Below are 27,982 nucleotides of genomic sequence, written 5' to 3'. Positions count from 1 at the left end.
TTCAAAAAATATTTGAGTAATTGTGCCTCAATTTCTCAACTGAGTCTGTAATTTATATACTGTAGGATATAAACTTGATATGTTGGTAAGGGATATCAAAACAATCAAGTACTTTATCTAACTTCAAAAAACTGATGAGTAAGATCCTAAAGCTAGATTGATACCATGCTTGCAGGTTACAAAGTGTTTTTCTGAATCATTAGATCAGCAAATTATCACCTAATCTCTGTTCAGTAATCACAATTCATATGTGGGGAAACTAAAGACTATGAAAGTCCTATGGAACTACACATAGACTTAGCCCATGGCAGAAAAGAAATACAAACCAAGCCTATTCAGCTCCTATGTTTTTGCCAGCAGCATATATACTAAAATAAATCCTGAGTCTAGGACTCTACAATGGCAGTACCAAAGTCTGTCTGTTTTCAGTTTATTTCAGGAGGAAAAATCAAACCCTTGCTGATAAATGCAACTACCACCCATTTCCTTCTCTGCTAATCTAGATGTCACACTGCCACCAGAGTTATCTTTCAAAACATACACTGATTTATATCTCCGACCTCTAAAATGCCTTGGAAGGCTTCATAGTAGCTGCAGTAGAAATCCATTTCCCCCTACATGGCATTCAAGGCTTTCTACAAAGTAACCTTGAGGTTCCTTTTTTTTTTTTTTTTTTTTTTTTTTTTTGAGCTTCCTTTTGAATTACCATGCCATGAGCCCATCTGTCTCCCAGCCCAGGTGTTCTGCCACAGTATTGCCATTCCCCACAACTGGCTTTCACTCTCACACCCTGTGCCTCTGCTTAGGTGCTCTAGCTTCATGCAACGTCCATTTCTCAGGTTCACTGTTTAAATCCACTTTATCTCTCAAGATCTAAATCCAGTATCATGACCGTCATGAAAAGCTTTCTCCTATCTCTCCAAACAGAATAACTCACCACTCTGACCTTTCTCCGCTACATTTTACTTCCACTTTAAAAAAAAAAAAAATCTTATTATACTTTAATTTCTAAAAAATCATTCATTTACATTTCTGTATCTTTCTTGAGAAGACTGTAAGTTCCTGCAGTAACACAATAATATAAGTATTCCCCAGCACTTAGCAGAGTACTCAGTGAATATTTGAGAAATAAAAAGTATTAAGAAAACTTCCAAATTCTTAATGTTAAACAAAACAGCTTTTTCATATCTCTGACCTATATCAATACATAAATTAGCAGAGTATTCCTATTTTTGAAAAAAAAAACTTCTTAAAATCAATATATCAATGGTAACAGTTTTCTCTTAATCAACTATAGCATTAGCCCAAAAAAATGGGTAAATTTGTGTCTATCCATACTTTGCCATAGAAACTGCCATAAAATGTGAAGTCATAAATAAAATTTTTTGTCACAAGACAATACAAGTTGGATACAATAGAATAGATAGAAAGATAGATGATAGATAGATAGATAGATAGATAGATAGATAGATAGATGATATATCTCAAAGGATTTAACATTTGTGTCAGTTATGGAAAAACCAAGTTCAGAGGCTTTTAGTTAACCAAGTATATATTCCCTTTCATAGAAATGAAATGCACATAGCAAAGAGTTTGCAAACTTTATTATAGAACAACATGTCCTGATCATCACCTTCCATAAATCTCATGATGAGCATTCTAGAAACAAATCCCTGAAAGAGGAAAAGGTAGCAGGTGGTGATGAAAATAAACTCTCCTGCAGTAAATGACAAAACAGCATCCAACAAGATTCTACTTGCACAATGAGCCTTTCATTGTGTCACAATGGCAACCTTTGTCCCCATAGGTCAATTATCAGGAAATAAGAAAAATTCTCTTTGGACAAAGATTACATTTCTCCACTCCAAGTTAAAAGTGTTCATGGCTAACCCCTCCAACATCAATGAGGGAAATTCTGCCATGACCCACTAGCTGGCTACAAATCAAGGTCAGCCTAATGAGCCTCTCAGCATGACTTGAACAGGGAAACTGCTGTCTCCCTTGGTCATTTTCAAGGATCAGAGCTTCCTCAAACATTAAATATTCGCCCTTTGGTATTAAAGTCAGTGATCATTCTTTGGTATTAAAGTCAGTGATCCCATTTAAAACTATGGGAGGGAGAGCAAGAAGACTAGACTGTCCTCAATATAACTTGGTAAATTAATTTTATAGCAATTGTTTCACAATCTTACAGCTGACAGATTGGAGGTGATTGCATGACTGAGGAAAGACAGTCAAAGGAAACCAAGATAGAGGAAAATGAAGAAGGTAGGAAATCAAAGTCCTGAAGAGGGGCCAAAGGCAAAGCTTGGCTGCTCTGAAGTTTGGGAAGGCCAACTTTCTAGTTTACTCTCTTTCCTCTGTTTTCTTTGTTTAAGCTTTGATATATGTCCTTAACTCTCAGATTGGAAGTTTTATTTTACTCACTTCAAATTATATCACTGTAACTCCCTGGGGGGAGAAAAACGAAGAAACTATCATTTACTTTTAACTACTATATTTGTGAAGCAAATGCATTCTATTAAAATTAATCAGCTAGTCCCCCAGGGGATTTGGGCAACATCATTCCTGGTCCTGACACTTTTGACTGTGATGACTAGGGAGATAATTTCTCAAAGAGAGTGTCAATCAAATCTCCATTTTATTTTGTAATCTAATGTTGGTTTATGGGAATAGGATTCACAAGAACATTGTCTCCCAAAGTGTGTATCTTTTTTTTTTTTTAATTTTTTTTCAACATTTATTTATTTTTGGGACAGAGAGAGACAGAGCATGAACGGGGGAGGGGCAGAGAGAGAGAGGGAGACACAGAATCGGAAACAGGCTCCAGGCTCTGAGCCATCAGCCCAGAGCCCGACGCGGGGCTCGAACTCGCGGACCGCGAGATCGTGACCTGGCTGAAGTCGGACGCTTAACCGACTGCGCCACCCAGGCGCCCCTCCCAAAGTGTGTATCTTGAAGCATGAATCTTACCAGGTGGACTCAAATTAAATATTCACCCTCAAACTCAAAATATCTCTTGAAAATTTATAGCAAACATATATAACATTCTTGGAAATGCCAGTTTAACACATCTTTTGCTTAACTATGCTTCCCAAACTAAACTGACCTTATTATAGCATGTTTACCATCTCATCTAAAATAGATGATAAAATTAGTGTGCCCCTGAACACACTATTATTTTAAAACGTAATCAGCTGTAGAGACACTATTTACCACATTCACATGGAGTTTATATACCAACTATTGAAAAAGGCTTTTATGGAAAAGTAAACAAAAAGCTGAATTTATCTCCATTATTCTCCTTGAGAAGAAGACTCACATTTACCCATATAATCTTTCATATTTCATTCATTCACTAAAAACTCAATATTCATTTTGTGTCAAAAATTGTGCTAAATGCTAGAGATTTGGACAAAAGGACCTTTTTTCTTCTTTAAGTAGCTTATAGTCTAGTGAGAATAGAGTAACATGTATACAATTTCAATAAATGTAATAAGTGTTCCAATAAAGTATTCACAGAGGCTTTTTGGGAGGAGAGGGATTTGTTTGTTTTTAAAGCAGAAGGGAAGGGGTGCCTGGGTGGCTCAGTCGGTTAAGTGTCCAACTCTTGGTTTCAGCTCAGGTCATGATCTCATGGCTCATGTGTTCAAGCCCCACATTGGGCTCTACACTGACAGAACGGAGCCTGCTTGAGAATCTCACTCTCCCTCTCTCTCTGGCCCTTCCCTGCTCATGCACACTCTCTCTATCTCAAACTAAATAAATAAACCTTTAAAGTATAAGGGAAAATAGACTTACTTACACAAATTAGGAAAGGTCCCACAGGTGACTTGGAGCTGAACCTTAATGGATAAAAAACAGTAATTGACAAGTAAGTACAAATTAAATGTTTAAACAGATGTCTACTGAATGGATAAACTCTGTACCCAAATGAGTATTTATAATGACATTTCGCTTCATTGGGCAAAGTAAAAAAGAACAAAAGATGGGACTAAAATAATTTATAACCTGTTTCTAATGGATAAAAAGTGAATATATAAAGTTCTCTTAACTTTAGGGATAACCTCTGATCTGAGAAACAAAAGAGAAGGTGGTAAATATCTTACTATGTTCTTGTTCAGTACATAACATTTCTGTTAATTTTTCATATAGATATAGAGAACAAATATCACCTGATGAGTCATCTCCTTATGTAAATGACTAAGACATCCAGGAGGCAGTATTTCTCCAGAATTCTATGTGAATTCAATAATACCTTGCAGAGTTATTCCTGTGGATAAACTTATGGCTGAAGTTTGGTCAAACCAAGGCAGATGAAAGAAATTAGCTGCAATAAAATAAGGTGAAAGTGAGGCACCATCAGCTGAAGGACTTCTCCCTCCAACAGCTTAAGATGCATATTACTTCTCTCAACTATCCAAGACTTCAGTAGGGGAAGGAAATACAACCAGGATATCTAGCAGCAATCACTCCAAGTGAGAGCCCAGTGAAAGCCCAGCTCCACCGACAATCAAAGGGAAGTCGGTTTTAATGCTCTTACAGGAAAATCCCAGAAAACCTATTTCTTATCCACTAGCTCTTCAGTGTAGGAAATCCGAATCCCAGGGATAACAGAGAATATGCCTGTCTGCTTCTGGAGTTCTTCATGAACAGGTTCTGATTTCATCCAGAAGAAAGTAGTGAATCCCAAACTTTCAAGTATATAAAAAACTATTTAGGTGCTTATTTCTTTTTTTTTAACTTTCTAAGTTTACTTTTATTTATTTTTTGAGAGAGAAAGAGCAAGCAGGGGAGGGGCAGAGAGAGAGGGAGACAGAATCCCAAGTACAGACAGAGCCTGATGGAGGGCTCAAACTCATGAACCATGAGATTTTGACCCAAGCGGAAGTCAAGAGTTGGATGCTTAACCAACCAAGCCACCCAGCCATCCCTAGGTGCATATTTCCTGTGCAGATTTCCAGGGACACTACTCCCCTGAAACTTATGGCTCAGAAGTGTGCAGTGACATAATAATTTGCAACATAAACAAGTATCCAGATAATTTGTGCAACAAACATTTGAATGTCTAAAATGTGTTTGACATAATTCTATGCAGTGGGGAACTTAGATTCTAGTGAAAGAAGACAGAGAATAGTGAATGGACATATATAAATTTTGAAAATCATTTCATAATGTGTTATGGAAAAAATAAGATAAAATAATAGAATGATGATGAAAAGGAAAGGGCTATTTAGAAAATGTGGCAAGAAACATCTCTGATATAAAGAAGACACTATTTGAGGAGAATTTGGGTAAGAATATTTCAGAGACTATGAACACAAGTAAAAAGTGATTTGGGAAAGAGTATGGCACCTTCTAGAAACAGAAAGTTTATTGAGGCTGGCACAGAGTGAGAGAAAAAGTGGTGGAATATAAGATATGAGGGATAGAGAGATAATAAATTATAGAAATTAATAGGCTCTGAGAAAATGCTTGGAATTTATTTTAAGTGCTAGAGGAGGTCATTGCAAGATTTTAAGCAGGAGAATAATCATATCAGGTATATGTTCAAAAAATAACATTTTTATAACTGTGTAAGGAATGTTTACAAGGTGACAAGAGTAAAAGTAGGGAGACCAGAAAGTACTGAGATGGTCAAGTGTGTGATGTCAGTAGCTGGGATTGACTGGAGCAATAAATGTTAAGACTAGAAAGTGCTGGCAGATTCCAGGTATATCGTCAAAGATAGAGCTTATAATTCTAATGGACTGTTGAGGATGGGAAAAAAAAATGACTCACAGATTTTTGTCTTCATCCACAGAGAGCACCATGGTTTCATTTATTAAAAAGGGGAAACACTAGGAGAGTTGAGAAAAGAGATGTGTCTAAAAATCAAATATTCTGCTTTATTCATAAATGTGGGTTGTCCCCTTCACATACAAACGGGAATACTAACACAACTGCTAGATACATGAATATGTAGTTCAATGAAGTTAAGAGTATGTGTATCATATTTAAAGCTATAGGAATGGAGTAGGTCAACTACTGTATTGTATAATGATACAAAAGATAGAGAGGGAAAAAAGGTAAAAGGGTGGTAAACCCAGGAAGAATCCATGAACGTTTTCCCAAATTGAGAGTTTGAGAAAAAGAGGAACCAAAAGAGAAATGAAGAGCAGCCAATGGTTTGAGAGGAAAAACCAAAAGAATAAATCATTACAAGTCAGAAAGACGAATCAGCATGCTAAAGGCTGCTGAGATTGATGAAGAGAAGGATCTAAACAGTAGCACTGGATTTGACCACATGGATGTCATAGTTGACCTGGATATTTTGAATGGTATGAGAGGAATAAAAGATCTATTGGAGTAAATAAAGAACAGAGTTACAGAAAGTGCTAGGATCATATTGGATCCTTTACAAAATTGATACATATCGGATCCTTTACAAAAATTGAAAGCTTTCTTGATTACTCCTTGTATTTCTTAATGTGTTATTATAGTGGACCCAGAAACTTTGGGATTCTAAAAGTTGCTAAAGCATAAATTTATACGTGCACTAATACTAAAGTCATAACAACTAGATGGGCTCTAGATGACATCAAATGTATTCTCAGGCCTCAAAAGAGTCTCCTTATCTACATCCAACAGAAAGCGTTATGTCTTCATATGTTCTCTGCAAGCAGAGACCGTGACTGCCTACTATACTCTCCAAACATAGTGCCTTGGTTTTTTGGGGTTTTTTTGTTTTTTCTTAATTTTAGAAGTTTATTTATTTATTTTGAGAGAATGCAAATGGCAGAGGGGCAGAGAGAGTAGGGGTAGAGAGAGACAGAGAGAGAGAATCCGAAGCAGGCTCCACATGGTCAGTGCAGAGCCTGACATGGGGCTTGAACCCACAAACCATGAGCTCATGACCTGAGCCGAAGTCAGATGCTCAACTGACTGAGCCACCCAGGTGCCCTATAGTGCCTTGTTTTCAATAAGAACTATATATTGTGCACAGTTTATTTAAATAAATTTTCTACAGGAGAGAAAAATCGTGATATTCTGTTTTGTTAATGTTTAAAAAATTTAGGAGCATTTAATGCTACTTTCCAAGAATTTTCATGCATTGCAAAGGTTTCAAAAGCATACAAGCTTCTGCATTAAAATGTTAACTTTATGATATCTTAAGAATTAATCGTGTAGAAAATTATGTTAGTTATTTACATTGCCACTACTGTCACAAACGTTGTACTTGAAGCACATGATACAGTATTGAGATCAGCCTGGTAGTAATGAAGTAGCTGAGAAATAAAATGAGACAGAAAAAAAAAACCCACATGCATGTGAGTACCACCAAAAGAAAAGAAAATAGAGATAAAGTACATATCAGATGTGAGAAATGCTAACAGAACAAGAAGTTGTTATGGATAAAAGCATGCATTTGTGTCAATAATCATATCACTGATCACAAAATGATTATTTCATAGTGCTTGAAACCTGAACTTATGAATCCACAATAGCCTCTTACTGAGCTTCCCTGTGTTAATGGTTATACAGATGCTGATTATCAGGACCTAAACAGAAAGAAGCTGTAGCTTGACTAAGAAGCCCTGTTGGTCTTCCTCCCATACTCTGGGGATGTTTCAGGAGTAGACTATGACCCCTAAAATGAATTTATGACTAGATTGAGGTTAGAGAACCAATTCCAGATAGCAAACTCTCTATGTTTTAAGATCTTGTTCATCACTATCCCAATTTCCTGAGAGATTTCATATCATGGGAGTTCTGACCTTCCTTTTTGTTTTTCTTTGAAAAACATCAAGGTATCTGAATAGCTCCAATGTAGAGTTCACCTAGTTCATCTATACCAGTCATTAGAAACTCTGGTTCTCTTAGATTCCTTAGGTCAATATATATATGGGGAATATTCAGTGTCACTAGTATTCAAATCAATGTTAGATTATGAGCTCCACAATGGCAAGGATGTTTGCCTGCTTTGGTTACTAATTTATCCCTAAGGCCTGGAACAGTACCTGCGCTAATTTAAGTACTCAACAAATAATATCCAGTTTTTCAAAAAAATCAGAGTAGTGTTTGAGGTAGATGGGTGACCCCACTGTAGAAATGGTTTTCTCTTGGTATGGATAAAGATTCCTAGCATTCTGAGGGGAAATATAATTACTGAAATATATTTTCCCACTAAAACAATGTTATTAAAAGTGTTCTGAGCCTTTGGTGAATAATAATAACAGTAATAATAAATTAAATAAATAAATAAATAAATAAATTATTGTAATTGTGAATTAAGTAAATAAAGGCTCAACTGAAAATAAGTATCATTTTATGGCTCTAAATCAAGGACTGAGAAATTACCATGTAGAAAGGAATACCTTCATAATTGGTCAATCCCCATTGACCAGTCCATAATCTTCCAACTATCACTTGACCCTCACAACCAAAGAAAAAAGGTGAGACTAAACAGACCATATAGAATGATTGGTCTTATTATTCTAGCAGCTTGTTTTAGCAGTTTTGAATCTCTGCCATTTTTCTTCAAACAGCAAAAGCCAACTATTTTGAGAAATGGAAAATCTCAATTCACTCTGTTCAAACTCAATAAGCATTCATTCTATGATTCAGAACATTGTTCCTAACTTTCTAAGGCATGAAATAGTTCTAAGAAAAAGACAAGAATATAGGAATACTACAATGCTCACATTATTTCTCATATTCTGGCAGTCTTACACTGATTCCTGTAAATACTTCAGTCTTGCCAGGACCTCACAGCTAAAGTGAAGTCACAATTAACATTTTTCCCCAGAGAAGCATAAACAAAATAAAATATCCTTTTCTGAATTGGCTAGGCAAATTATTTGGTTAGCTGTATTTTACCAAAATGGCCCCCATATTGGTGATTTTTTAAAACTTACTTTTATGTCAGAATGAGCTATCTCTGAGACAGAACAATTATCCTCAATTCAATAATTTAATTTTGTTTATACAGAGTCACCTATATTCCTGAAAACTAAAAATCTAAACTAAAATTTCATTCATAAGAGCTTAATCAATGAACAAATGTGTATTGAATGTACATGAGCTTAGTGAAAACTCTATTTTGTAGCTCAAATGCAAATGACTATTTTATATTGATTAAAATATTTCACATTTAGATTTAACTTTTAAAAATTTGCTCTTGGGTGTGCAATAAATGATCATCTTTCTAATTTTTAAAAATCAATAGTTTTGAAGAAGACCAAGTAGACTTAATAATATATGTAGTATCACTTGATATCCAGGTTCTTAAATTTAAAAATCCTTAAAATACGACAGTGTTATGGGTAGCTATTTTTCATTTTTACAACAGCTTTAAATTCAAAGAGGTAGGATTAGTTAATTAAGAATGCAATTAATGTTTTTTAGAACTCATCTGTTTACAAAACATACAAATTCATTCTCTAAAAAGTGTGAATAGTCTTTTTTCAAGCTTTATGAATGACAACTCTATTTCCCCTTCTGCATTTCACAAAGATTGCCGCAAAGATGACCTGGCTGTCATCAAATCTTTCCTTTTTGTCATCTTCCTATTCGGCGAAATGTAGGAGGAAAATAAATCACATGACACAAGCGACTAATACCCTTTAATAAGTCTTCAGTTATTTACCTTGGGTCTTCTCTACAGTTGAAAGGCCACCTCAACCTACTGCCAAGCAAGACCTGACAGACACAAGGAAAGGTAATCATACTGAAATATCCAGAGAGGCCGACTTCTTTTTACAATAGAAATAATACCACCAAAGTTATTTTAGAAGCACATATTCTTCCTTTTAGCTTTTATTGTTAAGTTTGAATATGTCTTGGCTTCATTTTGATATTAGTTTCTAACCTAAACCGTAGATTCTGAATGGTGTTATGATCCAATTTTCTTTTAACTTCACTTTGGGTTAAAGGCCAAGGTTTGATATGATAAACTACTAAAGACAATGTAAATTCTAGAGAAGAAGATAGAGAGCTAAACCAAGAAACAGACTCTTAACTATAGAGAACAAATTTATGATTACAAGAGAGAAGATGGGCAGGCAGGGAGATGGGTGAAATAGGTAATGGGGATTAAGGAGTGCACTTGTGATGAGCACTGGATGTTATATGTAAGTGTTGAGTCACTATATTGTACACCTGAAACTAATATTACACTGTATGTTAACTAACTGGAATTTAAATAAAAACTTTTTAAAAAATCATTGAAACTTAGAAAAATAATAACCAAAATAAAAAAGAAAGTATTCAAGACAAAGAACCTACAGACAAATGTGAAGGGATAACTTCTCAGCAAGATGGACGTGTAATAATAATCTCGATTGATCCCTTAATTAATTTCAAATATATTTATATCTAAAGGTCTTAATTTTATTTGTTATAGTATAACTATTGTTTTAAAACATGCCTTTTGTATTCCCATGAAAGCTAAATAATTCTATGTCACAAATTATTTCTGTCTTACAAAGTGATGAAGGCAATTTCAAGTACTCATTGGTTTAAGCATCTGATAAGGAAAAGTATGGGCTTATCTCTCTGATATCTATTTATGCTAAAAATGGAAGAATTACTATCACTTTACAGAATTTTTGTGTGCGTGTGTGCATGTGTGTGTTATAATTTTGTGAGAACTTAACTGGAGTCTTATTCATCATAAAAATTTACTGCTCAGTCTATAATTTTAAGTTACCTGGTGATTACAATACAATATTGTTGTCTATATTCATGATACTTGTCAAGACTGGATCTTAATTATTCCAACCAAAACAAAAAAAAATAGTAATTATGTGATGTGATAGAAGTGTTAATTATCACTACAATGGCAACCATATTACAATATGGTAAATTTATACAGTGTTGTATGTCAAATATATTTTAATTAAAAAATTAATTGGCATGTAAATAATTAATAAGGAACTCCACCTCTCTCAATGAAATCTGAGTTTGCTGCAGGTTGTTCAGATTTGATTCCATAGGAGTTCTTTTCTATCCACTCATACCCTATCAGCAGTTTTGAAGTCAGTTTAGTAGACAGTCTTCCAAATCATTATTACCTGGGAATGGAAGCAAATAGAGTCTGATGTGATTCCCCTTCCCAACCCTGGGCTTTAACTCTGTGAACCTCTTTTGTACAACTGTTGGTAGGACTCAATTTTATTACACATATGGCAAAAACAATAGCTACAACAGGATGTAGTTAGTATTTACTTCACAAACGTGATATGCACTTAAATATTAAAAGTCTGAAGTGTTATATGTATCTTTCTAAAAAGACAATTTATTAAAAAAGAGTCAAATAGGGGGCCTGGGTGGCTCAGTTGGTTAGGCATCTGACTCTTGATTTCGGCTCATGTTATGATATCACAGTTCATGGGATCAAGCCCCGTGTCAGGCTCTACACTAATAGCACAGGGTCTGCTTGAGATCCTCTCTCCCCCTCTCTCTGCCTCTCCCCTGCTCACTCTCTGTCTCTCTCTCTCTCAAAATAAATAAATAAACTTTAAAAAAAAAAGGGTCAAATAAGTAGGTGTGACAACCCTATATTCCATTAGAAGGATAAAACTAATTTACTTTTTTAAATATTCAAAACCACTGTAATTATGATATTTATATTTCTTATTAAAACAATCAAGTTAATAATATCATTTATGATTACTACCGAAGTATATTATAAAGAATGCAGTCTCAGGCCCCACCCCTTCCCTCCATCTTACCTATTTCCATTAGATCAATCATGGAATTAATAGAATTTTAGAAATCACTTAGTTCAAACCTTCAGTTTATAGATTAGAAAGATAAGGTCTAGGCAAGAGAAATTACTTGGCTAAAGTTACTCAAGTAGATAGGGACTGGACTTGAACTCAGTCTTCCAAAGGAATGTATAGTCCCAACATCTCCAGTCTAAAACCTCTCAACTAGTTTCTGTTGTTTACAAAGCCATGCCTAACTCTTTCACCTGGCATTCAAGACCTCTCCTTTGCTGCCCTAAACTTTCTTTTCAACTTTATCTTTCCCTTCTTATAAAATACCACTCCCTTCAAAGTGTCCATGGGTGTTCCCAAGGCTTTCTCCTCTACTTGAAAAGTTTTTGTCCCTATCCTTCTCCATGGACAAGTCCTATGTATATGTCATCTTCTACACAAAGAATTTGATGATTCTCTTAACCAAAACCCTCTATCTGTAGAGAAACACTTGTGGAACTTTCCACTTTCTTTCTTTCCTCTTACACTGATTTGTGTATGTTGTAACTCTCTTCCTAAAACTGATGCTAGTTGTTGGCAAAGCCTGTATCAGACTCACCCTGTTAATTTCAAGTTTGTTGTTTTTTAAATATACAATAAAATATTTTCTACACTGGCTAAATCTACCCATAAATCTGGTTTTTTCCTTAAACCAAAAAGAAAACAAAGCAAGCAAATATTGTCCCAAATCAGTCCTAAATTATAACAGATCCTCTTAATTTAATTTTTTTTAATTTACTTTCAGGTGCAATGATGAAGACTTTTTTCCTAGTTGTGAATATCCTTGCATTAACCTTGCCATTTTTGGTGAGTTGATTTCATCTAATCAATTTGTATTAAGATTTTAAGAAAATTTTATTTGAAAGTTCTATTGTGGAAAGTGAAGTTATATTTCATGTAACAAAGTAACTGCATACTTGCTATATTTTCTTAAAGTTTTATTGATTTTATATTATAAAATTAGAGTCATGTTCTTCTGGATATGATTTTAGCTCCCAGGAATTAAGAAATCACACTTTAACATGTATGAAAAACCCTTAAAATTCTCATACTATACAGAAAATACATTGGGGAGGTAAAGAGAGAACAATTCTGGAAATATTTTTAAGTTATAAAATGTTCTAAAAATAATTCCTAAAGAATAAATATGTAAGTCATAACCCAGAATCATAAATTCTTTTTATTTAACTTTTTAAAAAAATTTTAGTGTGTTGTTTTTTTTGAGAGAGAGAGAGATCCAAGAAAGAGAGATTATCCAGGGATCCCAGGCACTTATTTGCCCATAGCAAGAACAAGAAAACAAACATAAGATGATGTTAGATGACCATCTCTTAGATTATAAATTTTGGAAGGTACTAGTCTTTGTTTCATAATTCATGTATTATTCAATTTAGACTTCCTTTTAAGCTAATATTTATTAAATAATTCTATTAGGTAAATTCTTAGAGTCAAACTCCTTAAAATTTTGAATTATTATGACTTTTACATTTATTTTACTTCATTTATTCCTTGAAATTCCATTTTACTTTGCCCACCAGCACATTTTGAACTTAGGTTTTCTCTCTGAATAATCAGGATTAAAACTGAAATAAGAAAATTATTATTTTAGGTTCCTGGACACATTGCCAACATGTGTTTGGGAGCGGGAGTTCTCACACAACACCAAGAAATTATTGGACACCAGCAGTGTGTCAGAGATTCCAACTCCATTCTGAAACCATCTACCCAGAGACAGTGTCAAATTCCACAGGTTGAGGGTTCAGACTGTCCCGCTGCTCTCACTTCAGACACTAGTCACAAGCCCAGGCTGTTGCCTGTAGTTCTGAAGACTGGCTATCAATGGGAGTTTCCCACATTCCCCTCCTTGGATTTGGTTAATCAGCTAGAGCAGCTCACAGAATTCAGGAAATGTTTTACTTACTAGATTACTGGTTTATCATAAAAGGATGTACTCAGGAACAGTCAGATGAAGAGATACATAGGGTAAGGTATGTAAGAAGGGGTACAGAGGTCTTATGCCCTCTCCAAGAAAGTCACTTTCCCTGAATTTCCATGTGCTTACCAACCCAGAAGCTGTCTGAACCCATCCTTTTGGGGTTTGATGGAGGCTTCCTTACATAGGGATGACTGCCTAAATTATTGGTTGTTGTCTGCTGACTCAACCTCCAATCCCTTTCCCCTCCCTAAAGGATTACAGAGTGGGATTGAAAGCCCCAACCTTCAAACCAAAAGGTTAGTTTCTCATGAGGCACCTGGATAGCTCACTGAGTTAAGCATCCCACTCTTGGTTTCAGCTCAGGTCTGATCTCCTGTTTCCTAGGTTTAAGCCCCCTGTCAGATTCCGCGCTCCCAGAGCAGAGCCTAGTTAGGATTTTCTGTTCCCCTCTCTCCCTGCCCCTCCCCTGCTGGAGCTCTCTCTCTCTCTCTCTCTCTCTCAAAATAAATAAACATTGAAAAAAAAAAAAGGTTGGTTTCTCTGGCAACCAGTCTCCATCCTTAGGTGGGGTCCACTTCATTAACATAATGAAAGACACCTTCTTCCCAACCCCATGCCCATCACTTAGGAAATCACAAGGGTTTTAGGAGCAGCACTGTGCCAGAACCTGGAATGAAGACCAAATATATATTTTTTATTATAAATCGCAGTATCACATGATCCACAACTGCCTGGTCTATAGCAACCTCTTCCTGAGCTACTTGAGCTTACTGTAGCTCCCAAACACTTCTTCCCATTTTCACAAAGGCTTCAAGCCCCAGGGACATGAATAAATAATTCAAAAAGAATGAAAGTTTATAGATTTTACCATTCAATCTTGTGAACAATCAAAACTATACATATTTTGTGATAGTATCTTATACATGTTAATTTGTCCCTTCTCTCCAAATATAGTTAGGATAATGTTTATTATTAACATTATGTGATGAATTGCACAATCTTATAGCCTACTGGTGGAATTATAAGTTGGCACAACTTTTCTGTACAGCAATCCGATAATTCCCATTAAAGGATTTTTGTCACCCCCAAAAGTTATATTTTTTAAAACTATTTTAAGGCATCTATGAAAACTATTAAAAAGGACAGTGATATACAGATGTTACTCATCTATCTATTAATAAAACATTTTTTGAAAGAAGCCTTAACGGTTAACAATAAAGAATAAACATTTCATGACAGAATCATTTATCATTTATTTTTCGAATATAGATATTTGAGTATAAAAACTATATGATAAATGGGAAAAAAAAGATGAGATATTGCTTCTTGAAAAAAAGCAAGATACAATATGTGTACTAACAGGAACATATACTAGGAACATATGTACAGATTGATATAATATGAAGATGTCTAGATTATCTCAATTTGGGGGTATATGCAAACTTTCTACAATATTCATATTACCTTTTAAGTTTTAATTTAGTAATTTAGTAAGTTTAGTAATTTAATGCATTTAGAGCAAAGAAATCTCTATCTCAACATACGTGAGTTTTATTATTTTATCAAATTTCTAATTTTCTGTACCAACATCATCCAAAAGAGTCTTTTTATATCCAAAGGATATGTGTGAACTGTCCTAAACTAGATCTATCATTTTTAAAAATGTTTAATCTTATAACCTCATCTCAAAAGTTTATATAAACTTTGTGAGTTTTTAAAGCTCTATATATATGCCTATGGAAATTGTTTTTTCACTCCTGATTCCCTATGCATGTTGCAATCCAGAATTAAGAAAAGTATTATAAAAACAAATGAAAGTTGATTTAAAAAACAATATTTTTTATATAACATTATATATTAATGTTATACAAGAGGCCGTTCTTTAATCGAAATAAACCTCATAAATTATCTTAGTAGGAGAGCAGAAAAAACTATGCTCAATGCCCCTCTTATTTATAATAATGTACGTTCAAAAATCAAACAAAAAAAGAAACCAAAAACACAATGTAAATTCAATACAAATTGAATACAGGTTATTCATATTTTCCATTTAAACAAATATGTATATTTGTTGGCATGGGAGTCAGATGATCATACTATTTTCAACCTTAAAATTTTCTCCCCAGGTGGTGATTTTTAAAGATTTTAATTAGCTTATTGCTATCACTTCCTGAGTGGCTCACAGACCCTATAGATTAAACAACCATGGAGAATGCATTACAACATTTTACAATATTAAAGCAAAAACAGAGAAACAATGTTTTGTCTTTAGTACAAAAGATTTTTAAACCACAAAAAATCTGGACTTTGCCTTGCTTTTTTAAACTTATTTCTCATTTTTGTGAACTGCAGCAGGGTGCACAGGTGCAAAACCAAGAACAACCAACTGTAAGTTTCTTTTAATTATTTCTTGTAGAGACATGAACTCTAAAGTATAATATTATGCACAGTTCAATGGTACTTAAATGCCTTCTGTCTAAAAATTAATAAATAAACCCCATAAAATGATAATCTTTACCAAAAAAAATCACTTCAGCAAACAATCGTATGAATCAACCTCAATATTCACCTGAAAATCTTGGATTCTTTTTATGACCCGAGTCACGTATTTTTGGTTTTCATGTATATTTTGCAGCATGAGAAAATTAGCTCAGAATTTAATATTGGGGAGAAAAGGAAAACAAATGTAAAGTTTAATATCTCTCCTGACTAAAGACTGGGGGAAGGATCTTCTCTGACCCATCTTTGAATACCTCTCATACACTTGCATTTACTTCCTCTTTTTGTTTTCCAAATATGTTTGAATGAACACATTTAGATATGTCTCCTTTCATGAGAAATAGTTGCTTTGGAGTGTAATTTGTTGATTTGTTTTTATTTACATGGGAAGATTTAATGACATATTTTTATAAATTCACATAACCAATAGAAGAGAGGCAAATAAAAACAGAAAATTCCCTAAGTGATCTTTAGTGAATAAAATCCAAAGTAATAAAGAATAAAAGAATAAAGAATCCAAAGTATAAATCCAGGAATCCTCCCACATCACATTGTTTTACTATTCTGCTATAATTAGTTTAGAAAAAAAAATGTGCCCTCAACCTAATCTCTAGATAAATAAAATTTGTAAACAATTACAAATATGTGGTAAGAACACAGATATACACATATTTTAAAAGCTATATGTGCACATATATTTCTTTGCATGTGCTATGTTTGTGCATAATATGTCAAAGCTCTCTATGAGACTTTTCTAGGTATTGTACTTATTATAATGCCCAACATTTATTGAGCACTATTCATATATGCCAAGAACTGGCAATGTGGTTTACATTATGGATTACTTCATCTAATCTGTTTGAAACTAATATTATTTTTAATATTTGTTGAAAATCAAGAAATGGAAGAGAAGTGTACAAATCCGTATCTTGTAAAATAATATGGTTGTTGAGTTCACTGCTTCCAATATTGTATTTCTTCAATGTCAAATACTAAAATATATTACTTCAAAAAGTTCTAATTTAAGATTCCAGCCTACAATTATACCATCTGCACAATGTATTCTTTTTGCAGTGCCGTGAAAATGATGAAAGATTGCTTAATCAGAAAACTGCCAAGTATATCCCAGTTCATTATGTACTGAGTAACTATCCTCACTATGAGCCCAGTTACTACCCACATAAACCAGCTGTACCAGTTAATAATCAATATATGCCCTATCCATATTATGCAAAACCAGTTGCAGTTAGGCCACATGTCCAAATTCCTCAGTGGCAAGTCCTGCCAAACACCTACACACCCACTGTGGTACGTCACCCACACCTACCTGCATCATTTATTGCCATTCCCCCAAAGAAAATTCAGGATAAGGCAGGCAACCCTACCATCAATACCATTGCTACTACTGAGCCTACACTTACTCCTACCACTGAACCAATAGTGAACACTGTAGTCACTACAGAAGCATCCTCAGAATTCACCATCACAAGCACACCTGAAACTACCACAGTTCCAGTGGCTTCAACCATGGTCTAAAAACTCTAAGGAAACGTCAAAGAAGATGACATCACAGGTAAATGAGCAAAAGACAAAAATAAATAATAAAGACAAGATTAAATTTCTGACTCTTGATTTCGGCTCAAGTCACGAACTCACGGGTTCAGGGGTTTGAGCCTCTGCATTGGGTTCTGCTCTGTCTGTGCAGACCCTGCTTGGGATTCTCTCTCTCCCTGTCTGTCCCTCTCCCACTCGCTCACTCGCCCTCTCTCTCTCAAAATAAATAAATAAACTTTAAAAAAATATTTAATAAAAATTTTTTAAAAATAATACAGACAAGATCCATGGATTCATCAGTACAATCATAACATCTAAGATAGTACAATAGACAAATTAAGTCTGTTACAGGAGCAGTCAAAACGGGTTCATTATCATTTTACTTTGGTGGTGCCATACCATCGATATAGTAGATTCTGTTTCAGTAAGAAATGAAATATCTTATTTTACAAAATGAAGAAAAATTTGAGCTTTTATTATCAAACTTAATTTCAACAATTGGAACACGACTAGAATCGATTAGTTTTACTTTATTTCTGTTCACACATGAAGTAAAAACTTGTGATTTTTCTTATCTCAGACATAAATTTTCTTAGAACATTTATACAGAATGTGAGTTTAAATATATTTTAAACATGTGATCATGTTCTTCCACTCTAATTTTGCCCTAAATTGAATAAAAGGAAATACATTTCCCATACATTCCTTTATTTCAGACATCATTTCAGAAAGGACCCATGAAGTTAGGCACCCGAAATTTCTCATATTGTAAGATAAACCCATGAAAGAATTGTAATTCTTAATTTAAAAAGCACATACATACTAAAAGAATATTTTCAGAATCTTAAATGTGATGCCAATATTCCCATTTATTATTTGGATCCAATAATAAGGGTGAGCCTAAAATAACTTGCAACTTATGGGAAGAAGTTAAAGGGAAAGATCAATAAAATAGAAAATAACCAAAGAGTTTAAATAATTTGGGGAGAAAATTGTGAAATTTGGAGTTTTTTTGCAATAAATATTTTCAGTACATCACACTGCCTATATGTTATGTAATCTAAAATACAACACAGTAATCTGTGTTACAACTGGAATAGCATTAGACCACAGAGGGCTGTTTCTTCCATCTGTGTGAATTTGGGCAGGTCACTACTCTCTCTGAACTTTCACTTTCTCTTAATTGTGGTTTCTATGAGACTCAAGTGGCAATGCATATTGTGAAAAGATTGTAAAAACTGGTCAGTCTACAAAACATAATACATTAGAAAAAAATAAAAATAATAAATAATAAAATTTATTTTTAACCAACATCTTGTCCTTACTAAATGGTAATTACTTTATATAATTACCTCTGATTATTCCTATAGCAACCATATGGGACAGATTATATTATGTTGAATTCACACACACAAAAATAAATACAAACAGGGGCGCCTGGGTGTCGCAGTCGGTTAAGCGTCCGACTTCATCCAGGTCACGATCTCGCTGTCCGTGGGTTCGAGCCCCGCGTCGGGCTCTGGGCTGATGGCTCAGAGCCTGGAGCCTGTTTCCGATTCTGTGTCTCCCTCTCTCTCTGCCCCTCCCCCGTTCATGCTCTGTCTCTCTCTGTCCCAAAAATAAATAAAAACGTTGGAAAAAAAAATAAATAAATAAAAAAATAAATAAAAAATAAATACAAACAGGCCTATGGATCTTAACTAAATTACCATAGCTCAAAAGTTCAAAACCGGAAACCAAACCAAAACTGTCTGATTTCAGACGATAAAGCTTAATTACTATGCCATCTATTTCCATACAGGCTGTCTAATGTGCAGAAAAACAGAAAATACATTATGGTTTCCTTAGATCAGTGTATGTGTAAATTTTAATATTTGGTTGCTATTTAATAGGACATATGGTAAGAAAAAGAATATAAGATGCTGGATAAATTTTTGACTTGTTAAAATTTAGAAAACACAATGAGAAAATTAATGGAGACAACATGAAAGCAAGTAGTACACAGTTACATATTTTATTGATTCAAAAGATGTTACATGATTATATTTTTAATGGAATAATCATTATTTCAATAGTTACATTTGTTCAAAACTCATGAACCTAGATTTCTAAGCTACAACCAGTGTATAATATCACTTATAAAGAAGCATGTAAAGGACATTGTCTTGGTGTAAATATTCAGTGAAGTCAATTATTCTCAGTTACTATAAGCCAATTTTAAATATTTATATTTAAATATTTATATTTAAATTTTTAATTTGATAAAATCCTTGGATACAGACATAAGAGATAAATCATTTAAGTTAAATAATAGTGTACATGAAAACTGTTAACACATTATACATTAAATTCCTAATCTGTCATCATTTTTTATAGGTCTTGCCGAAACCAAATGACTACTCCAAACTCTTCTTTGGTCACCCATCCACCTTCATTCAAGAAAGAGAAAGTGATTTCAATGGATTTGGCTCCTTTCTCTTCTCCCCTTACATTTTACATCCATGTCTCATTTAATTTTTTGTTTCTTGCACAATAAAGCCATTTGAATGCAAGCAGATCTCTTAATTGAGGAGTCTGTGGATATACCTCAGGGATCTTTGAAACCTTGAAAGTCCAAGGCAAATTTAGTGTGAGTTTGAGTAAACAAACTTTCTCTGGGGCAAAGTTCAAAATATCATCTAATTCTCAAAGTGGTACATGGTCTAACACTGATTAAGAACATCTTCTCCAGGATGACACTGGAACATCTAAACTTACAACTAAGTCATTGGGATCAGGAAAAAGCTAAGCCATGGTAATCCAGTCCCAGGGACCACAAAAGTGACTCTTGAGAGCCCTAGAAACTCTAGAGTTAACATTAAATTTAAGTGTTCCAATGTATCGTTAATGATAAGATCATTCCCAGGAGCAATTTCTGGGCACAGGCAGACTATAGATGACCACTACTGCTAACACAGATACATAGGAAAATTATGAAGTTGATGGAAACTAGACTAGATTCTTCCAGACTAGAAGCTACAGTGTCACATCTGTCCAAATATAAACATGCACGTGTGTGCACACGTGCACACATACACACACACAGGAAGCTTCTAGAGTTGACATCTTCCAGTATACAAACATTGGTAAATATTCAAAGTCCAAAAATAAGGGTTTTTTCTTAAACAAATATTGCAAAAATAAGTGGATTGCTTATTTGCTTGCTCCATATTTAACACATCCTGCCAGAGAAAATACAAATCACTCAACCCTTACAAAGGGCTTACTGGTCACCCATCTAATCTTTTGCCGAAACCCTCAACAGATGTGCTATTATTAGGAATGATTTTTAGCCTTTTACCTGCTCTCTCGCTCAAATTCTAGAGTTTGGAAGAGAGGGATGGTCAGAAGCATGGCATAGCTGGGCCTCATTTGCTATGACCATTAATAACATTATTAATTTCTTGAAAAACAAAGTGCAAATGTGGAAGAGGCAGAATTTATTTTATTAATTAAAAAAATTTATCACCTACTAGGTACAAGGTACCTAGTGTAACTTATGCCCATACATACACATACTCCTTGACTAAAATATCACATTCTTTAAATTTTTATTTTATTTTATTTATTTATTTTTTTTTTTTGAGACAGAGAGAGCATGAACGGGGCAGGGGCAGAGAGAGAGGGAGACACAGAATCGGAAGCAGGCTCCAGGCTCTGAGCCATCAGCCCAGAGCCCAACACGGGGCTCGAACTCATGGACCGCGAGATCGTGACCTGAGCTGAAGTCGGACGCTTAACCGACTGAGCCACCCAGGCGCCCCTAAAATATCACATTCTTAAGAAAACCTTTCCTGAACTTCCAAGATCAAATGATCCACTAATGTGCTTGCATAGCATCCTGCCTCTGCCAGTTCTTTCTCCTTTACTACTCCTCAAACTCTGTTACACCTGCCTGTCTATCTTTCTTGCCGGCCTACAAGCCCTATAAACATAGGAACTATAGTCTTATATCCTGCTCACTATTGTCTGTCCAAGGTTAGGCCTGATACAGTGTAGGAACCAAATAAATATTTGTTAAACAAATGAGTAAACAGAAGAATAGTGGATTAATGACTGAAGTTGAATACCCATATAATAAGATTAAATAACCTAGATTTCTCTTACCAAAATCTAGGAAAAAAATAAATTCTGACCTTAGCAGTTAGTGATCACAAATCAAACTACCAAAATCAGTGATTATTGTTAAACCAATTTTAAATCAAAAGAAAATTACTACAAATAATTGTCAGCAATCACAGCAATATAAAAGTATACAGAGAGGATGTTTTTATAACTTACTCTCAATTTTCAAGGAAAGAAAGCTGAATGTCAACAGAATGATAACTAAACTGTGATATCAATATTATGCATTATCTTAATTTTAGCACACTATTTAAAAGAAGGAGATTATGGCATATTCTCTTCCTAATCTTCCTAACATGATATACTTTAGTAGTGGCCAGATGCCCATATTATTGAAATCATGGCTATAAAGCTAATAGTCAGGCTGATGAACAAAAGCAGACTTAAAAGATCAACTGTATACTTTTTATATACATATTTTATTGGAATATACTGAAAAATCCCAGAAACTCTTGAAGGCAAGATTAAACTCTGATACATTCCTATAAAATTAATATTTGGCATTAACATAGTTTTTTCCATATCTAAAAATCATTCTTTAAAATAATTTATAACAAAATGTCTACAGTCATTTTGGGGAGGCTAAAATAGGACCTTAATGAATAAAACCTTGAAATATCTCATGCCATTAGACAATAAATTTTAAACTAATGATTTCAAGTAATAGCACAAATAATAAAACTCTATAATAAAATTATTCTTTTTTTCTAAAATTTATCAGTGAAACATATTTCCACAAAAAGAATCCATGCAAGCAGCTGATTTTGCCAGCAGATTTGACTTTCTTTTAATCAGTATTAACTCTTGCCAACAATATTCATATTCAAGTTATTTCAGTCTCTCCACAGTAGGGAATAAGTAGGAGGGACATCCAGGGATGAAAGGTTTATTTATTCAGAGGGTGCTTACTAGTTTTCATTTGGAGACAGAGTCTGTTTACTGGAAAAGAGTCAGCTTGGTTAACAGAAGTTAAAAATCTGACCAGAACAAGGAGGAGAAACCTTCTTCTAAGGTATCTACACAGGTAAGAGTTTGGGACATAGATTCTTTATTAGGCTCTCGGCTTTCCACAGTTTGGACATAAGTGTAACAGTTAAATTATCACTGGAATGATCTGTTGACTTAGACAAACTGAATTTGTTTCTAGCATTATTATACTAATTACTATGGCAACTCATCATATATCCTCAAAGACCAGAGTTTCACTTTCTCTGCAGTTTAATCAAAGCTTATTCCTATGAATTGTGCAAGTTCTATGGCCAAATAGCAATCTTTGATAAAACAAGCATAATTTAAGTAAAAATCATAAAACAAGCTTGTCTTTGTTAAGTAAAAATTGCTATAATAGGAATGCTTCATTCTGCCTAAAATACTCCCTGGTGATAGAATGGGTGCAAACTTCAATATTTTCTTCAACCCTTCAGGACTCTATGAAAGCATAAATAATTTAAAAATAATTTAAAAATATTTTTTACTTAAATAATGGACTTTTTCTTATATTTAAAGAAGAATTACACTGTTAACTCCAATTACTCTAATTATGCTTATGTTATTAGAAATTATAAAGGGTGCAGAAAGTCTGTGGGTAACCAGCAAATTATTTAGTGAAAGTACTGGTCATTGAGAAGTCTTAATATCGTGACTTACTAAAATAATTTACACGATATGCACTATTAATATGGATTATTTTCTTTTTTCTTTTCTTTTCTCTTTCTTTTTTCTGAAGTCCATGAAGAAAAGATGAAGATCTTCCTCTTATCTATGATCACCTTGAACCTTACTACATTCTTATTGGTAAGTTTTCAATGCTCTTCAACAAGTAATTTTTTTTTTTCACTTAAAAAAAGATAAAGAGGTTCATATCAATCATATACAAAAAAAAATCTTAGAGTAAAATATCACTGTGCTTATAACCAGGATAAGGAAAGCTTTGTTGTTTTAAAAAAAATTTACCATGAACTCTGATTATTATATCCCTTTCTATATAGTCACATAGCAGATTATAAATTTAAAAAAAAAATCAGAAACATGTCCACACAAAAACGTGCACATGGATGTTTATAGAAGTTCTATTCATAACTGCCAAAACTTGGAAACAACCAAGATATCCTTCAGTGGTGAGTGAATAAACTGTGGTATACTCAAATAATGAAATATTATTTGGTACTAAAGAAAAATGAACTATCAAACCATGAAAATTATGGAGAAAACTTAAATGCATAGTTCCAACTATATCACATTCTGGAAAAAGCAAAACTATGAAAATAGTAAAAAAAAAAAAATCAATGGTCACTAGGAGTTAGGAAGAATGAATAGGTAAAGTACAAAGAATTTTTAGGGTAGTGAACCATTCTATAAGATACTATACTGGTGAATACATGCTATTATACATTTATCAAGACCCACAGAATGTACAACATTAAGACTGAGATCTAATGTAACCTATGGACTTTGAATAATGATATGTATATGTTAAGTTCACTGATTATTATAGGTACTACTCTGGTGTGGATACTAAAAGTGGAAGAAACTGCATATGTAGAAGCAGGGAGTATATAGAAAATCTCAGTGCCAGCTACTCAACTTTGCTCTAAACCTAAAACTGCTCCAAAAAGTAGACTTAAAAAAATAAAATATGAAAAAAGTTAAAAATGGTTACTTTTTTGTTTTTACTAGTGAATATTTTTAAATATGACCCATGTGACTTGATGCCACACATATATTTTTATTTGTATCCTTTTGTATTTGCAGACAGCTGAATGTCTTAAAACTCATGACCAGTCAAGACAAAAGCTATTGAGGCTGAATTCACCTACCAAAACCAGAAAAACCAAGTCCTCACATGCCCCCCTTGCACTAAGACAAGCCCAAGCCCAGACATCAACACAGTCTTTGAGCCAGGCTTCACTTATTGAGACTCAACCAAAATCATCTTTATCAGTTTTACCAAACTGTGGGGAATAAGTTTAGGAATTCCTTGGACTCGCACCAATGGGTTAACAAGGCTTACGACAAAAGTATCTGACAATAAGTAAACAGGGTGAAAGCACCCCCGGCAAAGGACAAAAGCAAAAAGCTGCTTCCACAGGATGAAAGCGTCCAAGAACAGAAAAACAGGGCAACAGACCACAGCAGCAAGGTGAAATTGCCCAGAGATAATTTGCAAAAGAAAAGTGCCTTGTTGACCCCGAGGTAGCATGCTTATCTGTTTTATCTCCTAGGCAAGTTAAGATAAACAGACACAGCACCTGGTGCCTGCTGTTAACAGCCATCTGCTTAGTGCCAGGATTTTGTTTTGCATTGACCCAAAACCCCTAACACAACGTATCTTTGAAACCCCCTTCTTCTCACACACTTGAGTTAATGATCATTGTTTCATTATCTCTTTCTGCATGCCCATTATGTTTGTAAGCCTTCTGATCCTAATAAATGTGGAGCAAGGAGCCTTACTCAGGGCTCTTTTCTCCTCTCAGACATTAGCCTCTCTCATATTCAATTCTTTGTCCGCTCTCTTGCTGGATAAGAGAGAACTCCAGATTCAAAAGTCTGCAACACCAAACCAATCCCTAGTATCTAAGTTTGAAAAATCTTCAACTTCTAAGTTAACATCCAAGCACTCATTATCTTCCCAAGATGCAACAAAAAGGCCCACCTCTACCAAAAAGTGATTTCTACCTAGGAACAATGTACAAAAATAGCCATAATTAAAACCAACTTCAAAAAAGAGAACTTAATCCACAAGTCTGCACACAAATTGATTTCAGCTGACAAGACTGAGTTCAAACAGTCATCATCCTCCAAAACTGCTATAAAAAGGATGAAAACTACTAATCCGAAACAGAAATGGTCAAAAATTTCCAAGGCTATACCCAAGCAGACATTATCTTCCCACAATACAGGAAAAGGGTCTTCAGTTGCCAATACTACACAAAAATCACCTGTAAAGACAGGAAAATAGAAGGTTCCAGCTGCAATACTTGCACTTAAACAGGTGTCGTCTTCCCAAGGTGCAGTAAGGAGCCATCTGGTTCCTAAGTCTAAATGGCTGAAGTCTAAAGTTTCCAATAGTTAGATAAAGAGAGTTTCTTACAAGAGGTCTCCACCAACCAATTTATCAGTCTCCAGATCTGCTTCAAGAGGAATTGCTAAGTCCACAGACAACTCCTAAGGATGTAATTCTTCCAGAAACCACCATCTAGCTTCCAAAAACAAACCAAAGAAGATGAGACCCTTGCATCCCATTAACCAATCTCCATCTGATCCAGCATGACTACATGCTCCCAAGTGCCATGTATGCAAACCTCATTCATCACTACCTTGTGTAATAAAATGTCCTCCATCTTAACTTGAAATTCATACATCTGAACCTCATAAACCTTGTCAAGTCAACCAAAAAAGCAGCCCTCCGATAATTCTGTAGAAGCAGCTCCTGCATCACAAGCAGCATCAACTACTGTCTTTGCAGATATCACCACAATAGCCAATGGAGGTACTCATGACATTACTGCTAGCATAGCTCAAATTACACCCAATGAAAAAGCCCTTACTACTCCCTTCTCATCTGCTGCTACTACTACCTCTGCATGTAAAATCATCACTTAGTTTGCTGGTACCACCACCACCACCAGACAAGAGACACTATCCTTGAAGATGACACAGCTACTACCATCACTAACACTACTGCTATGGCAACCACTTCTGCAGTTGACACCACCTCTACTAACAGTGGTACTGCTGCGACTGCTCCCATGACTAGTCCCACAGCCACTGTGGTGAGCACCAACAGGGCAAGTCATACTGTAACTGACCCTGCAGCCACTGCAGAGGCTCTTAAAACCACCGCAGCTGCTCCAGGGGTGAACGCGTCCAACCTCAGCACTACTCTTCTTGTGACTGTTAGCACTTCTGCTCCCCCTGATGCCACCACTGCTACCAAAACAACTGCTGACACTTTGCCCAAAGATGCCACCAACCCTGAAGGGATTGCTATGGCACTGAATAATATGGTTCAGCCCTTGAATATATATCCCAGAGCTTGCAGAAGATTCCACAGCAACTCCAGAATCTAATGCCACATGCCCTGTTACTCATTTCAACTCCAGCGGCCACTTCTCCTAAATAAAATACCTCAGAACCTACAACTGACAACACTCCGTAGAACCTACAAGGGATAGCTACTACACATGCCCCCTGAATACTGACTTAATACCCCAACGAATAATCAAAGGTATGAAATACTGAAGATTTGAACAGTGAAAATACAATTCTTTAAGCATACTATCCTGTAGATTTTAACCTTTCTTCATCTAGCACCAACAAATCATTTCACATATTTGAAATACCATAAGAATTGTCATTGCGTTTTTTTAAAGTTTTTTTCAAAGTAATCTCTACACCCAATGTGAGGCTTGAACTCACAATCCCGAAATAAAGAGTCACATGCTCTACTGACTGAGTCAGCCAGGTGCCCCAATAACTGTCATTGTATTTTACCATGATGACTGAATTCATTTCATAGCCCTCAATACTTGACATAAAAGAAGAAATTTGTCTTTTATTGTCCTTGATGTCTTAAAAGCAAGAATCCCTAACTCCTCTTAATTTCCCTCTTAAGCAACGAAATCTCTCATTCACTGACTTTGACTATATTATCCCCCAAATTTGTCATTTATAGCTTAAAATAATAATTTATTAACTTTTTTGAAAGGAAATGAACACTTACAGGTGTTACCTATAGAATAATACAAATCCCTTATAGGGGATATGAGATTTCTAGGATACTGTAAAACTGGAGGCAGAGATATTATTCAGAAAACCCAGAAAACCAACAAGCTTTCATTCCCTGAATGAAAAGTTGACCCTGGTGCATACCAAAAGGGTTCCAGAGGTCTGTAGATACCTCCTTATATAGAAAAGACTAAATTATTCCTGACCTATAAAGCACTGGAAGGCAAAAAGAGTTTTTTAAATCCAACAAGAAGCTGTCTTGCGTGGAAAATGTCACTGGCATCACTATAACCACACACTCATAGACTGGGATCCAAGGAGAACTGAACTGAGAAATTCTGCCCCTGTCCCTTCTCTCTAT

At 34.7% G+C, this 27,982-nt stretch overlaps 1 protein-coding gene and 2 pseudogenes across 2 annotated transcripts; all 3 read left to right on the top strand.

Annotated features, from left to right (window-relative positions):
- The first annotated feature begins 12,491 nt into the window (after positions 1 to 12,491).
- CSN3 (casein kappa) lies at positions 12,492 to 17,712 on the top strand. 2 transcript variants are annotated; one of them, XM_025922436.2, is made up of 3 exons: positions 12,492 to 12,548; positions 16,033 to 16,065; positions 17,251 to 17,712. In XM_025922436.2, the coding sequence occupies exons 1-3, from the start codon at positions 12,492 to 12,494 to the stop codon at positions 17,710 to 17,712; spliced, it is 552 nt and encodes a 183-aa protein (XP_025778221.2). The 2 variants fall into 2 exon arrangements, with proteins under 2 accessions (XP_025778221.2, XP_086559048.1); XM_086702922.1 differs by having other exon boundaries at positions 16,030 to 16,065.
- Positions 17,713 to 23,634: 5,922 nt separating this feature from the next.
- Positions 23,635 to 26,062, top strand: LOC147581945 (uncharacterized; annotated as a pseudogene).
- Positions 26,063 to 26,239: 177 nt separating this feature from the next.
- LOC147581944 (uncharacterized) lies at positions 26,240 to 26,963 on the top strand (annotated as a pseudogene).
- Positions 26,964 to 27,982: the final 1,019 nt, after the last annotated feature.

This window comes from Puma concolor, chromosome B1 (genome assembly GCF_028749965.1).
Source record: "Puma concolor isolate L17-30 chromosome B1, mPumCon1.1.hap2, whole genome shotgun sequence".
Classification (NCBI taxonomy): Eukaryota; Metazoa; Chordata; class Mammalia; order Carnivora; family Felidae; genus Puma; species Puma concolor.
This window is presented reverse-complemented; position numbering and strand designations above follow the sequence as displayed.

Coding starts and splice junctions, on each gene's coding strand:
- CSN3 (XM_086702922.1), top strand. CDS start 12,492: ATGATGAAGACTTTTTTCCTAGTTGTGAATATCCTTGCATTAACCTTG. Junction 12,549..16,029: donor CATTAACCTTGCCATTTTTG/GTGAGTTGATTT, acceptor TGTGAACTGCAG/CAGGGTGCACAGGTGCAAAA. Junction 16,066..17,250: donor AAAACCAAGAACAACCAACT/GTAAGTTTCTTT, acceptor TTCTTTTTGCAG/TGCCGTGAAAATGATGAAAG.